The 15,644-nt window shown below is 41.5% G+C and overlaps 3 protein-coding genes across 18 annotated transcripts in view; 1 reads left to right on the forward strand and 2 right to left on the reverse strand.

The window, feature by feature from the left end:
- Window positions 1-375, reverse strand: part of LOC128752516 (fidgetin-like) — a 94,234-nt gene extending 93,859 nt beyond the window's left edge. For 2 of the 5 annotated variants that reach the window (XM_053853799.1, XM_053853796.1), the window contains exon 1: window positions 307-359. The gene's annotated coding sequence lies outside the window, so the exon portion shown is untranslated. Of the gene's footprint in view, window positions 1-306 lie in introns of all 5 variants that reach the window. The other 3 variants (XM_053853800.1, XM_053853797.1, XM_053853798.1) reach the window with 3 other exon arrangements.
- A 1,179-nt stretch (window positions 376-1,554) lies between these two features.
- cobll1a (cordon-bleu WH2 repeat protein-like 1a) lies at window positions 1,555-8,885 on the reverse strand. 4 transcript variants are annotated; one of them, XM_053884857.1, is made up of 9 exons: window positions 8,746-8,885; window positions 7,151-7,281; window positions 6,876-7,077; window positions 6,333-6,600; window positions 6,146-6,187; window positions 5,979-6,064; window positions 5,719-5,901; window positions 5,558-5,660; window positions 1,555-3,186 (listed from the first exon to the last, which is right to left on the reverse strand). In XM_053884857.1, exons 2-9 carry the CDS (start codon window positions 7,240-7,242, stop codon window positions 2,114-2,116), a joined length of 2,049 nt encoding a protein of 682 aa, XP_053740832.1. In that variant the 5' UTR covers window positions 7,243-7,281; window positions 8,746-8,885; the 3' UTR covers window positions 1,555-2,113. The 4 variants fall into 4 exon arrangements, with proteins under 4 accessions (XP_053740832.1, XP_053740842.1, XP_053740852.1 ...); XM_053884867.1 differs by lacking the exon at window positions 8,746-8,885 and adding an exon at window positions 7,892-7,955; XM_053884877.1 differs by lacking the exon at window positions 8,746-8,885 and adding an exon at window positions 7,771-7,883.
- Window positions 8,886-11,051: 2,166 nt separating this feature from the next.
- Window positions 11,052-15,644, forward strand: part of scn1lab (sodium channel, voltage-gated, type I like, alpha b) — a 30,533-nt gene continuing 25,940 nt past the window's right edge. For 8 of the 9 annotated variants that reach the window (XM_053854668.1, XM_053854671.1, XM_053854667.1 and 5 more), the window contains exon 1: window positions 11,052-11,274. The gene's annotated coding sequence lies outside the window, so the exon portion shown is untranslated. Of the gene's footprint in view, window positions 11,275-11,879; window positions 12,133-15,644 lie in introns of those variants that run through there. The other variant, XM_053854669.1, reaches the window with a different exon arrangement.

Here is a 15,644-nt window from a genome sequence, read left to right on the forward strand (position 1 = left end):
GTAACTTTTATACACTATATATTTACATAACTTTTAGATGTAGCGTTTAGATATTTGTTATGCTGGTATCAGATTTTCCTCAAAACCCTTGAATGTACTCATGTACCAGCTGTAAGTTTTGTTATGACTCATACCTACAGACGGATATCTTTCGAAATAAAGACAACCACTCGGTCTTCTGACCGTGCATTTGCGTCAGCGCACGGGTTAAGTCGTCAGATTTGTGGCTGGTAGTACTCTACTTCGTCGTTGTAAGTGATTAAAAAGGCGATTATTAACGGTTTTAAAAGACTTAGAAGTGCTTACCTCATCATGAACCTCAACACCTGACTTGCTAGGCTAATAGTGTTAGCCCGTTTGCTAATGGCGGATTTGTTTACGGCACTGAGTGACAGTTTTGTCACGAGTGTCTTTTTCAATAAAGTTGCTTCAAAACAAACCGTCACATAAACCAGGTACAATATGAAGATATTATGATATATTTACCTCAATTCAATTAATGTTCTAAAGTGGTTTGAATAAATACTTTTTTTTTAAATCCATGGACTTTCTGACTTGGAAGAAAAAAAAAAAAACAAGACCATGAGAACCAAACCACTGAACAATTAAAAATAAAGGGATGGCACTCCCCTCTCACCATTGAGCTTTAATAAATCATTTGTTTCAGGTTGACTGGAAGTGACTGAAGTGTCCTTGTGGATTTACAACACCATTTCATCCCCTGAGAACAAGCATCAAGATTCCCAGCTTTATGTGTAGATACGGCCTTTGTTCAGAGGTTCACCACTGCTGATTACATCACACATAAACGTACATGACAGGGTAGCATTTGGTGCTGTACCCCATTATACATCCAGGTAGCTTTTGTCTGCATAATCAGGAGATGGAGTGGAACAGTTGAGCGCAAGTTGAAATACAACCTTTCACTGGGAGACAGGGATAATGTCAGTGTTGTCACTTACGTTGGATGTCACTGCTTCAGGCAAGAACGAAAAAAAAAAAATGCTCCTTTGCAGCATCGCTGTCTCTCTCCCAGACTTTTCTTTACCTTAAACGTTGGCCTGTTTCTCCCTTAGGGGCAGTAATGGCATTCTCCATGACAACGGTGGTGTGACATGGCGGTGCCCTTGAGGGCCGGGCGCTCCCTCTGGAGGGATCGCCGCAGAAACACGACAGGGTCTAAGGTCACCCCCATCATCCGCCAGTAACCCATCCTCCTCCCTTTCTCCTCAGGTGGAGTGAGAAATATTAGAGAAGGAAAGTCTTGAAGCGAGCCCACACAGCCCAGTCTGGCAAACAAGGAGCTTTAGCCACAGGCGGTTCTGGCTGGGTCTCTCCATTGCTCCTGCTGTTCCTCCAAGGCCAGGACTGGATCAATACATATACAGTAGCCGTGCAGATTCTTTTGGCACCCAAGTATAGCTGTGCAGTATTGCCTTGAGCTAGAGGTCCGTTCAAGACATAAGAGTGTGAGCAAAGTGGACCAAGTTTATCCACCAAGGTGTCAAAATGTTTGGCATAGAGCAGGATATATTTCGCTCGAGTACTAAAAACTCAGAAGATTCAGAGGTCCTCATTTAATATTACACGATTCTGGATGTTCTCAAAATACATGAAGAATATTGGACAGTCTTCATACAGTTACATTTTCACCTAAAATGATAAGGACCTCTCAAACTTCCAGGTAATACGCTTCTGCCACCTGCTGGCGGGAAAGCAAACTACACTGCAGGCAGAGGTTTAAAAGTTTTACTGTGGAAAAAAGGCTCACATTGTGAAAGAGCATGACCACTAAATATTATTATTATTATTATTATTAGTTCTCACATCAGCAAAATGAAAGAGTTTCCATCTTAGCATCACATCCGCTTTGGCACATCCTCACAGGAAAATTCAGCAGGAAAAAGAGATGAAAAGGAAACAGGACATCTTCAGTAAAACAACTGGTGTCCGGATTATTTGGCCTTGGTAACACACATGTTGAGTAAGTATAAGTATGGGATAACACAAAATACATTGTGCTTGAACACACACACACAACTATTCTGACATACAATGCACTCCAGTTCCGAAAGGAAAAGTCAGGCACAAACTCAACATGCAGCCTCAGTGGTCAAGAGAGGCCACCATTTGCGCTTGCCAACGCCTCTGCATGCTTGACTTTGGCACGGCTGTTCTGTTGGGATCTCTGCACAGCCAACGCCACAGCCTGAGCAAACCGTGTCGGGGCTGAGAAAGGCTTCTCCAGGGGCTCAGGTGGAATCCCGTCACTGTTGGTCTCCTGTTTCTCAAGCCTGTTGGTCGTCTGGGTTGAAGCGACAGAAGATATATGAGGAGTGGCAGCAGCATCCGTGAGAACATCATCACTGTAGAAGACAGGTGGAGGAGGTGGAGGAAAGAAGTCCTCCTCTCCCACCAGCAGCACAGGCTCATCTCTTTCCTCTCTCACTACGTCAAATGGTACTTTATCTTCTTCGGCTATTCGTGTCTTTTCCTCTCCAGCTCCCGGTGACATCACCTCCTGAGCTTCATCTCCTGCGTCCAACACATCTTCAACACTTGGTACGTCTGGACAAGCCTGATCTTTCAGATCATCAGAACAAAACTGGTCCAAGACTGGGATAGGAGAACTCCGCCTGCTCTGGTCGGAACTGTCTGAAGGTTCAGTGTCCTCAACCTCAACCTGAGGCGACCCTTGAGGAACATGACCCAAATCCTGCTGAGGTGGAGAAGGACATGGCTCTGGACAGGCCTCTTCTGTGATTTTTGGATGGGATGTTTTTGGGAATACTTTAAAAGTGTTGACACTTTTCCTCCATGCGGGTTCCTCCCATTCGGCCTCGGAATGCTGTTTGGATTTGAGAATGGGCTCGTGCTCCCCCCTGACAACCACATCATCGCTAGACCTGACCTTCAGCGTATCAGGAGAAGAGGAGCATTTCACGCTGCTGTTCCTTAAACGCTGCACCAGTGCCCCTTTGGAAACCTCAGAGGTGAGGACCTTAGCCAGGGCGTGGTGAGCTTCAGTCAGGTCCTTACTTTGAAAGGGTGGAAGATGAGTCAAGGATTGACGTGCAGAGGATGAGGAGGAGATGGATGGGGGTGGAGATGAAGATGAAGAGCATGAAAGGTTCAAAGAGTCTGACTCATCACTTTCTTTTAGATCCTCCATCAAGCGTCGAGTTCCTAGGAATAATAAAGAATGTTATTGAATCACAGGTGATCTGACACATTTCCGGTCATGAGGCCAATGAAGACTGAAAAAAAAAAAACGGATTCAAATAAAAAAAGCCATTGTTTTTATTATAAACCCAATAAACACTTGGATATTCGACATGAAATACCATGGAAATAAAAAATGTTTTACGCTGATGTAGTCGTCGAATGTATTTATTGTTTGTAATAGTAAGTACATTATGTTATACAGAAATATAATCATAAAATATTTCAGTGAAAAGGAGAGTCAATAAAGATGATTTGTACAAACTGAAAAAAAGGTGTCACAATTGGTGTTGAGTTTCAGCAGGCAACAGCGGGACAAGTTCACGAAAGCACCTTAGATGGGAGGAGGAAGAAGCACAAGCCAGCGGAGGAAGAGGACGGAGAGAAGGAAGAGGGATGGTGGAAGGATGACAGGAGAGAGGAGGCAGTGGCAGCAGCAACAGCAGATCTCAATCTCAGCACTCAGTCTGTGGGCAGGAAGAGAAAGCAGCCATCTTCAGACTCAAAGACTCTAAGATGACCTTTGTAATTAAGCGTCATGCAAGAAAATTAAAACAGCATCTTAAGCGGAAATTTCTAACTTTATTATGCAAGTGTGGGAGGGCAGGGTCACGGAGCCAGGAGGCGTTTTAGCAACCTTGGAATGATACCAGCTCAGCAGTATCACAGCTAAGACAACAACCAGGGTGAACACGAACACACTGGTACCAGGCTGCTCACTCACATTCTGAACCACCATCTTACCAAGAATTCTTCAGGGTCTCTCTTTCAGACAAACAAGAGGTTGAATTAACGGATCTTTTCGCTGCAACCAACTTCGTACTTCTGTAGCTATAAATGATCAACCACTCAGTGACTACAAATATGTTGAGAGCTGCCACTGTAGATGAAGCAAAGAGCTCTTTTTTCATAGTGAAAGATGAATTCAATATGTAACAACAAACCTCACAACAATTTAACTCTGATAAAAATTCCAATAAATAATGTTAAAAATTCGCAGTCAGCTAGTGCTATTATTTAATTAGCGTCATTATGTGATCAATAATCTGCAAAATAATGAATATGGTTGAGTCTCATAATAGCTTTACATTAGGCAGTAAAATAACTCATTTTTCATTTCATGTGCAAAATTCATTGCTGAATAGTCACATCAATTGCAAGTTACTCTAGTTCAGCAGCAAAATGAATAAAAATTATAACTTTAAATATTGTTTCTAAATCTAATTTAGAAATATTTTTATAATTTTTTTTAGAATAATTTATCACTGTATAGCTTTCATGTCACTGCAAAACAATCACTCCCAAATAAAAAGCATACCAGAGGTCAGACAGCACACACAATCAATGAAGTTAAATATTTGCGCTTTAGATTGGTGTGGATTTTTTTTTTTCGCATTCAGAATTTCGTCATGAGATTCTGCTAAGTGATGGGCTGATGAGGCTTCATGAAATAGTGACCATATTTTCAGAGGCCATAAGATGGCGCTCTCGGTTTAAAATGACGTGAGGTTTGTTTAAATCAGAAGATTTTGGACCAGATAGTGCCATCTAGTGGGATCTGAAATAAAAGACAGTGTTTCATGAAGCCTCATCAGCCCATCAATACTTGAAGGTCTAACACTTCTGTCGGTCAATTTTGACACAGGAATTGAAACCAAGGTGTTCTGAAGATTATTTAATTACACAGAAATTTAACTAAGTTAAATAAAATTAGAGATTGGTGAAGAAAGAATGAATAAAAAATAGCATGTGCAGTATGAGTGTGTGTGCCACGCTGCAAAAATATTGACAATGATCACTTGAGTCAGTGAGGCGTTCAGAGCCAGTGTACAAGCCTAATACAGACAAGTGAAAATCTCGGACAGTCGAGGGATTTATCTGAAAACAGGCTGGAGTCAAGCGGCTCCATGATAAAGCCACTGGGTCACTTTAATTGCCCTGAAGCGGGTTAAATGGCTCCGACAGAAAAGTTACATTTCGTGGCGGATTTACCAGCTCAATCTCCCACTTGATGGTATTCACTTTGACATTCTAATCTTGATTTAACTTCAGTCTGCCTTGACCTCAAGTGACTGACTGACGATCGAAGGATCTGGCAGATCCAAGAATTCAAAGCCCAATTTAAATGGCGATTATTCCATTGAATTACTGTAAAAGGTCAACGGGGACTGAATTAATTCGCAAATGACAACCACTAAAGGGCTAAATGGCATAGGATTTTCTCTATTATGTAACGCTCAACTTATTTCAAGAAAGGTTGTCTGGACAGGAACATCATTGAATGTAAACATCCACTTATAGCACAAGCTCCCGACAAGGTCAATGAGGAGTTTACCTTCTGCGGCCGTGTCGTCCTGCAGCTCTGGGTGTGAGGAACCACGTGGAGGGGGCGGAGCTCTTCTCTTAGTGCTTCTTATTAAGGTGCAATTCGCAGATTTCTAAAAGCAACAATGCCAATGATTATTTTTTAATATTACGGTGAACAGAGGCATGTACCTGTACTCCGTTTCGATGGCAGATCTCAAGGTTGCTTGGGACACTCATCGACTGACCCATAGGTGGAGGTGGTGCTGGCCTTTTTTTCCGCATGTCATCTGCAAGTGAGCTGGCAGAGGGAACGTCCAGCTCTTTGGCATGTTTCTGGAGGCCTGGAGAAGTAGGAGGGCCAACGACACCTGTCTTAATAAGACGGGATGAGCATTAAGGTCACACACTGTAGCATCAAATATGTTTCATTTACTGAATAGGTTCCGTACCATCTCGGTTTTTTTCTTCCTTCTTCGAAATAGACCTAGAAAACGAGAGTTTTCCTTTTGATTCTTGTTCTTCTTTGGCTGAAGTTCTAAAAAAAAACAAAAAAACAATTGTCACTGCTGAGCAGATTTGGTTTAAAAGTTTCTGGTCCAAGAAATTATTGTCAAACCTTTTTGAGGAGGTGAGGAAATTACTTCTGTGGGCGGGGCAACTGTTTCAGAGCAAATAAGTATTTATTATTATTATTATTACTACAGTTATTGGAAATATACGATGAGGAAGTGATGGACTTCCAGGTACAGCCACTTGGTATCTAACCTATTCCGACTAGAAAAGATCGAAACTCAACCGAGTACCTGGTTCTAATGTCCTTGGTTCCAGCTCTTCACACTTCGGAGCAGCCAGGTCTTTAGCAAAAACCTCTCTCAGCCCGAGATCGTTCAAGGTTTTTGTGAGATCCAGCGGCTCTTTGGCCCGACCCTCCGCCAGCAGCACAGTCGTTTCTACATTGAACTCGCACTTGTTGCACACCAGGGGGAGCAGCATCTCAAGAGGAAGTTTTGGGTTGACCCGCACCACCGTCTTGTGGGCTTTATTGTAGCTGACTAGCAGACGCACAGTCGCCTGCAAGGAGAAATTCTTCTTACAGATGTTTTTGAAAAGCTGGAAAGTAGTGACGGGCTGATGAGGCTTCATGAAAAACAGTGTCATTATTTTCAGAGGCCACTAGATGGCACTAAAATCTCTGGACTTAAACAACCATTTCAATGAAACCTCACATCATTCTTAAACCACCATAAAGCACCATCTGTGGGCTCTGAAAATAGGGACACTGTTTCATGAAGCCTCATCAGGCCATCACTCCTGGAAAGACCCTGCCGTCTAGAGAAAGCACTTACTTCAGGCATGTATGGCCGACTGCATTTTTCTTCCACTGCTTTCGGCCTCAGCACAATCTTCTCAGCTCCCAGGGAGCCAATCGGTGAGTTTGGCTTGAAGGTAATGGTGTTTTTGTTAGGAGACAGAAACTCCACAGTGTAGTCGGAGGGATTCAGGTGGTAGTTTGCGCAAAGAGTCACCAACAGATCCATGACTGGTGTGCTGTACAGATACGGGGAAACAGCAGGTTGGACGACATTTTATCAGTGGCTAATTCCATGGTCGTGCAACTTACCTGCCATGCACCGTGGTGGTTTTCTCCAGGCCTCCTTGTAGGACCACAGTCAGGCAGTGGTCCCTTTCAAGCTGGCTCAGCTCTTCCTCCATCTAAACATTTGGCCTCCCCCTTACATTGAAAATACCTGTCTGAAAGAAGAAGAGATTCAGATTGTTTTGTCATTAGAATTATAAATATTATAAAAAAAACTTTCTTCATTTCAATAAAAATAGTGAAAAGAGATGCTCATTTTTGTAACACAATACTGACCTACATAGTGGGGCCCTACCCTTTCAGCAGTTTGGTGCCATCACAATGTGACACACCAACAGATGTAAGGACGTTATGGATATCACAAGGATGTTGCTGCTCCTGTCAAATACCTCACGGAACTGCGAAACCGCGATGGGAACGTTTCAAAAGAGCTGCGCTGTATATATAGCCGAGAGAAAAATACACGTTCAAGTTGGAGTTGGTTTGAAGTCTATTTAGACGATAGTTTGTTTGTTTTTTTTATTCATGGCAGCCCGTCTAAAAAGAATCCTTTCAGAATGCTACGACAAAGAAAGAAACCTTTTCAAAAAAATTAAATCCAGTTGTGTTGAAATCCGATTCATGAGGTCGGTGGTGAATCTTACCTGTGAATGAACACGCTTTCGCTTCCAATCCGCACTTTCGATTCGCCTAAAACTAATGCCAGCTGCAGTAGCACACGTCAGGACAGAAAAGGCAAACGCTCTCACAACGCTATGAACTCACCCAACAACTTAAGAGTTAATTTCCAGTGCTGTTCTTGCGCCACCGCTCTGCACAACAGTTCCAGTCGGCGAGGGAGACTGCGCATGCGCGTTTATGTTGCATTTTATGTTGAAAAAACGTTTTTTCCTTTTGTTAAAGTAATACTGCTGCCAAGTAACAATTGTTTTCTTGACGTACCCATAATTTTGTTTTGTGTTGTTACAGTCGTCCACGATACTATTATACGTTAACGCATACAGGATTAGCAATTCAAAACCGTTTCATACACATCGAGACATGCGGTTGGTAGAACAGTAGCACTAGTATCGAACTTTATTTATGTGACAATGTGACACTCTTTTTTTCTTTGTTAAAAGAGCTTATCATGATTCATTCATCCACAGTCCCCTCCTTCGTCCATTGTTTAATCAATGGCATTTTACTTCTAGTTTTCCAGGCATTTTGTGAGTTTTACTTGTGTACATGTGTATTTATACATGTTGTACCTGCGTGGAAACAGAATGGCTGTGATAAACAGCACGTGGATTAAACCGGAGTATACTGTAAATACACATTTCTCTTCTTAAATTATGCGTTTATTCTGACCCACTAAGGTGACACAAGAGCAAGAGTTGTTCTGTTCTGTTCTGTTCTGTTCTGTTCTGTTCTGTTCTGTTCTGTTCTGTTCTGTTCTGTTCAGGCATGTGCATCTTCATCCCTGTTGTTCCGGCAGTAATTATCAGTCTCAAATGAGCTTACACTGCTTCTTCAAAGACAGGGATTAATGGTGGCAGAAGGCTGCCGCTCCTTCCACCACCAGCCAGGCTTCTTGTTATATATTTGACTAACCTGACTCTTAAAAATGCTCTACTCACCTGTGACAGTAGATGTCACCCCTTGTCCTGTCCAACTGTTGATGAGTCTCAGGGAGAGAAGGAAAACAGACAGGACTCTCTAAAATCTAATCCCAGTTGAGCAGACGAGCAACCCCACCTACAGGCCCTGCCCAGTCATGTGACTGCACTTTGCATGTCTGTGTTTGTGTGTCAGAGCTTCTATTTGTGTTACTATGGATATACACTGTCGCATCCACCATTGCTTACTCTATTTTGTGTCATAAAAGAACACGGTCATTCAGTCATAGGTGATACTGACTTTTTTTTTTTTCAATCTGGATATCTCCAGCAATTTATCAATAGACCATTCACACAACCATTCAAAGGTGATCACTTCATACAGCAGTATTTTTCTTTGGGAAACTATGTTTAGGACGGCATTTATGGATCCGTGCTGTGCATGAGTACTGTACGTACGCGGCCACGCACAGACAGAAAAAATGTTCAAAAGTAAGGTGAGAGAATTTATCTGCTGCCATTGATCAGACCTGGTCTGATACACTCACACTCGGCAGCGAGTCCTTTTTTAGTGACGCACTCATCCCCGTAGCAGGCTTTTTAATCAATTAGGCAAATGGAACACATGCTCACATTGATTGCAATCTTCTAATCTGATTGTTAAACTCTGCAGCCAACGACTCAATGGACTTAGGAGCAGTTTACTGGGTGATTGTTCGAGGTAATGAGTTTGTTTTGATGATTGGTCTGTCCAATCACATGTCGCCCTGTTTCATCAATCATTCTGAGGTTCAGAAATGTCTCTCTTTGCATTTGTGTGTTTGAAAACAAAGAAAGTTACGGTGACTTCATGCATCTCATGATAGGAATATGCTCCATCCTGGCTGGGGAAGTAGGAATATAAACACCATCATCTCACACCCTCGACTTCTGTGTCTTCTTCATTCACATTTTTCTGAAGGAAATCTGTTGTTTTCATGAGCAAATATGTGAAAGGCTTAACTTTAGCTGCGGTTGTTTTCAGGCAGTGGAAAGATAATTGGAAGCGATCGGCAAAGTGACACAGTCAGGGTGAGAGTTTTCCTTTAAGGAAAGTGACAAGCTACAAGCGAATACCACAGTCAGAACACAACCATTACACTCATCACTCTGAGTCTAATTACAGTCAAGTCACAGATAGTTGCCAAGAAGAACTGAATTCCATTTGGTACAGGAATATAGCCCACAACTAAAAAAAAAAATCAGATTAGACCATTGATCCCTTTTGGCTCAGGATTAAATCTATGAGACATAAAACCTACGAAAAAAAAGTGGAAATCTAATATGATGTAATATGACATGCCCAGAAATCACAGAATCTACTTGGAGGTTTCCAGGCAAGTTAGCCTTCTCCACATAAACCAAACTCACATGGGGGAAGAGTGTGTCCACATGCGGCCCGGACCCTGCATTCACGTGGACCTCATGAGGTCAAAGCAACAGTGTATTCATTAGCATTTCAATTAAATAAATTAGTTAGTTAGTTAAGGTCGTTATAAGTAAATAAAAATACATTTTATTTTAATGAGTAATTTTAACAGCATTTCTTGTCCCTAAATCCTTTTCAAAAGATGATATGTGAAATATACAATAAAATAATGTTGCCCAAATTCTCTTCATATCAGACGCTTCATCACAGTCGGTAAACACTGACGATTACAAAACATTTTTTATGTAATGATTCGTAAAAAAAGGATTTCTATCGAGAGAATATTTTTCCCATCATGCAGAGCAGCAACAGTAAACGCCGTCGCTGATATTATGTAGTACAGAAAAATGTCCAGCAGATGTCGCAATCAACCAAAAGTTCAAGTCTTATGTTTGCACTCGCTATCGGGTTTAAACGCGAGAATATCAGAATATGAGACAATATCAATAACAATCACGTAAAAAGAAAAAGAAACTCTCTCACGGCATATGTAAAAGAAAGCATTCTGCTTGTTGGACCACTGTAAAAGTTCATCATGAAATTATTGATTTCACCTGATGATTAATGAAATAATATTAATGAAATATATAGCACTTATTCCAATCGTATTATTCAGCATCATTTACTTTGTATACTGAAATGGTAAAAAAAAATAAGCAGAAGAAGTATGTGCCCTCTCGATAACATGTGTTTAGATCAGATTAGATCAGCCATCATTATTGTAATCCCACCACTTCAACTTGTACAAAAGTCAGTTATGAGAATGGAAACTTTAAATTCGTATTCACGACGTAACACGCAGATATTTCTGGAACCAGCCTGCACTTAATAACAGTCACTCTCCGCCTGCGACGCCTCAACAACCGGAAGCGCGCATTGATTTCCACACGACGTGAAAGGGCGGCGAAAAAGCAGAAAAGAGCCGACTAAATCATGACATCGCAAAGCGCGACCAGCATTGGAGAGCAACAGACGGACATCTAAGCCTCATGAGAACGATCTAGTCCGTTAAAAAGGATCTTATTCGTCACTGAAATGGGATCTAGCTTCGGGGTTCCCACCTGCTGGGCACCGTGATGGTGGTGAGTAATAGTAGTGTCATCCTTCGGCTTATCTGACTTTGTCTTTTACATTGCTGTGTATATTTAAGAAAGACAACCGCCATATTCTCTTAAATAACTTGTACTCTTCCAAAACTTTACCGCAGATACAGACGGTGTGTTTTATGAGGGTCCGTGACTGTATTCATCCGCTAATTGCGTCCGTCATAATTCGATATGACTGCGCAAAGACAAACATTTCAAGCTCTGTATGACCAATATCAATAACGCTTTACACTGAGGGTTTAGCATTTGCTCCAAACTGCACCTACTTGGCTGTGATTCATGTGTTTATTTTGAGCATAAACCGTCGTATTGTAGTCATAACTCGCTCGTTTGACCCTTTAAAGCGGCTCAAACAGGTGAAGGGACGCGAGGTCCACTGATCTTTTGCTGAATGGAAAAGGTGTGTTTCTATTTTGGTTCTATTTTAGGATAGAAACATCTGGCAAAGGACACGCCCAGACTCATTCAACACGTCTCTTCAAAAATACGCTTTTCTTTTTACCCCTGGAGACCCGTTGCGTATATTAACAGCTTCCAATAATAATAATAATAATAATAATAATAATAATAATAATCTAAATTCGCGAATCTGCGCTACTGTTTCATCGGCCGTGTTTGAGTGAAGTTGAGGGTCTCAGATGGCTGGTCTCCAGGGGATGGTGAAGGGTGGCTTCCTGACGCGTCAACCTCGGTGTGTCACTGGTGTTGGGTGGAGACGTGTTGGTTACGTGACGACCAAAGAGTCACGTTATTTATATATTTCGGCGGAAAAGAGGCGAGTGAGCGAACATGGCGGCTGAAGCTGCGACCCTCCGGCTCTTTACGACAGCAAAGGTACAGTCTGACACCTGTCGCCATTGTAAGCAGCTATTTTTACGATCATCCGTCGAGCGTATGTTGACAGTTTATGGCAATTAAAGAGGAAATGGTTCACCACGAGGGAACAAAAAAGAGCCTTTATTTGTGGGTGTTCAATTCACTTGTAAACATGGCTCCGAGCAAAAAAGCTCATGATGCATTCAACAAAATGCTGCTTTGTAGCTTCGTCCAAACTGGCTACATGCTAAGTAATGTTTTTCCTTAATATCAATGTTGCCCATTTTGTAGTACTTTGTATGTTTACACAGAGAAAATACTCTATTTTAGACGACTTCAGTGGTCTGCACGTAACTGAACTGTAACCATTGATCTGTATGGTGGAACATGATCCGCACGCTTACACTGTATCAGCTCCATTTAACATAGTATGTGTAATACAGGGTGTCCATAAACCCTCTTTACAAGTCAGTTGCTAAAATACCTTACCCACATTTGTTCAGTTGTGTTCAGTGGTTATCAAAGTCTCATATCACATTCACATGAATGTCTGGGGTGGAATCATGTGCAATCGAATAATTCATGTTAATGTTTGTGTGGCTCCACCACTAAATGACCTTAAACCAACCACCATTTTCCAACAATGTCCCCACACATAGGGGACACAACATTCACAAGATATCACCGTCTTAACTTTTTTCTATTCTTAAGGATCAAACCAAGAAATGAGACGTTCTACAGTATGTCTGTTACAATGAACATGGAAAGAAAAAAAACAAACTTCCATAGACTGTGATTACAATAGAACAAACCTGGTTAAGATATTTCAACTTCTTTTGCATTTTTTTAACTTAACTTCATGGACACCCTGTGTTTAAACAAACCTTGTGTATTCCTGTTTAAAGAGACATTAACACTAACAAAACATTTTATTGACATTGCTGGTTACTCACACAGACGAACCAATAGACACATGAATGTACTCACATGTTCAAACACGCACACACAAAAGCGCTATCGTGATTAATTTGAAATCCTCCTACCATTCCGAATCAGAAGTTCAGCGCTTCTGTTTCAGCACCAAGGACAGCAGCCATCCATGAACTCAGCTGAAATTTGAACTCGGCCTCCAAACAAAGCAGACAAGTTGCTTCTAAACACATGGATGTCATGCTTGTGACGTCTGCTCCATTGAAGTCGCGAGACATCTGTTTGCTTTCATGGGCAGATGTTTCTTACGCTGGAAGGAAGCGTGAAGGTTTTAATATCAAGAATAAAAGAAGCAGTGATTTGCCTCTGGATGTGTATGCAGGGTGGTACACATATTTGTAAAGACATCAGGCAAATAATACTTTTATTCTGAGGTACAAGAATGAATAAGCGATTTTTATTAACTTTTTTTAAAATGTGTTTTTTCTCTAGTTGGGAATATTGGGAATTCTGTGGATTTATCAACAATAACACAGACATTGGAGGCTCCACAGCTAGCCAGGGTGAAGAACATGGAAACACAGAATTATGACTCACTTCCAGACTTCTGATTTTAACTGCGTGTTGTGGCATTAGCATTTGTTATTTTTATTGACCCTCATCTTGGTTTTCATTTCGAAAAGATCGAATTCCTCTTGTCACATTTGCTTTGAGGGGAGGATGGTATGCATAAAGGTGGGTGGATGTGGCAGCAGATAGTGCTCATCTGACCACTGCCACCTACATGACAAGCTGCCTGACCACACTTAGGCTTTTGGTCTGTTTGGAACTCAGCAGTTGCGATGAATGAGGGGTTGTTGTATTAATGTTTCAGGTCCTTTCTGCGAAGCGCACATGTTAAGTGTTAGTGGAGGTCACTGCATGAGGACACTTTCTGACAATTCACTCAATGAATGTACTGTGGTGCAACTGTCACACAGATGACGGGTATCCATGTCCTGTAAAAGGAGTGACAAATCTTGCCTCACTTTCAATTCTGCCGTTCACATTTAAGCTATTTTCTGGGTTTACTAGTGTCGTGGGGTGATGCTTGTCCATGTAATAAGCACTTAATGATTTAAAATGCTGAATAAAGTAGTGTTGTAGGGGATGAAAATATCAAATGTGGATTTGTTTTCCATGTTTAAAGCAAAACAAAACCTGGGCCTTTGTTTTGGCTCCTCCTAGGAGAAACACCTGCGAGGGCACTGAGACTCTGAGGTGCTGGCAGAGAACTGTAATGGCACACCAGGGTTTTTTTTGGAAGCTGTTTGTGTCTTGCCTCAGATTCCCCAGGGGTTTATGATTGGCTTCTGAGTGTCTGTGGTGGGGAATCTGTTAAGCCTTTCATTTGGTTCAGGGGGTTGGGAAAAAAAATCAATGGCCTATTAGTTAGTTTTACGCTACAACCCATTGTGGGTTCTAGCCAAGCTGTTGAATATTTAATTTAAAAATAAAAATCGTTGAATGAAAAATAGGATTTTGTTTGGTTTGTTTTTCTCTGTTCCTGTATAAGTCAGGGGTCCAAACCGACCCTTTCATGGCCGACTGGGGCCGTTTTTTTCTTTAACCAATGTGGCTTCAGTTGAGACAAGCAACGCCAGGATCTAGCTATAAACTGAATGTACTTCTATCACACCTGAAAAGGTGTCATTCTTGACTGGTTGGAAGAAAAACCTGCCCCCACTGGTGCCCTATGTGGGACAGTTTGGAATACAAGATTGCCTTTTGTCTTGTATCTGCCCGACCATGAAAGATAATTCGTAGCTGGTGGCTCTATGGTCCCTATAGAGAATAGTCGTGTTCTCACTGCTTGAATAGTAGACTGGCAGTGAGAGAAGTGAATTACCAGGCTGGTTATGAAACGATGACCATTGTGGAATAGATTTGCAAATTGGTATTAGTCATTCAAAACCATTATCATCTGGAATATGTTCTTTTTTTCATGCCCCCTGTATTTCTACTCTCCCGAGCCACTGCATTAGCTGATGGATGCTGCTGCCTGTTTATGACTTGACTGTACAGATAAAGTGAATGTTAGGTGCCATGGTTAATGGACAGTGTGGAGATTTCCACTCAAAGCTTCAGAACACACTCTTATTAAGTCTTGCCATCATTACGTTGATCACAATCCAAATGATTTTATTCATTTTATGCTATGTTTGATGTATGCAGTAGTCAGTTTGTGAAAGGCACCGCAGGCAATGAAGAATAACTTTATCAACAATGTTTTTGTCTGTAATAGACAAGACTTAAAGTGCATCAGTTTTCCTGGAAAAAAAAAGCATCTGTGGATGTCCAGTTACGCTTGCAGTACGGCAAAAAAGTATGTTCCTATTTGATAAGGACTTCCTTGAGAGACACTGAACTATTGTCAGAGATCGACATCGAGTCTCCTATGGAAGCTGTCTTTAAAGAAAAGTAATATAATACAAGCAAACAAAGGACGGTACTGTTTGGGGAATCATTAAAGGGAGATAAGTTCAGCGCCTGAGTTAAGTGTTTGTCTACTTTCAGAGTCACAGCCATGACCTCTGTCCTGATTCTCCTTCATCCGTTTC

The sequence above is a fragment of the Synchiropus splendidus genome, chromosome 1, assembly GCF_027744825.2.
Source record: "Synchiropus splendidus isolate RoL2022-P1 chromosome 1, RoL_Sspl_1.0, whole genome shotgun sequence".
NCBI lineage: Eukaryota > Metazoa > Chordata > Actinopteri > Syngnathiformes > Callionymidae > Synchiropus > Synchiropus splendidus.

What these genes read in the sequence shown, in the direction of transcription:
- cobll1a (XM_053884857.1), bottom strand. Translation starts at nt 7,242, where the DNA reads ATGGAGGAAGAGCTGAGCCAGCTTGAAAGGGACCACTGCCTGACTGTG. An exon ending in ACCACCACGGTGCATGGCAG is followed by an intron (nt 7,078 to 7,150) that starts GTAAGTTGCACG and finishes GTATCTGTACAG; the next exon opens with CACACCAGTCATGGATCTGT. An exon ending in GGACGACACGGCCGCAGAAG is followed by an intron (nt 3,187 to 5,557) that starts GTAAACTCCTCA and finishes TATTATTCCTAG; the next exon opens with GAACTCGACGCTTGATGGAG.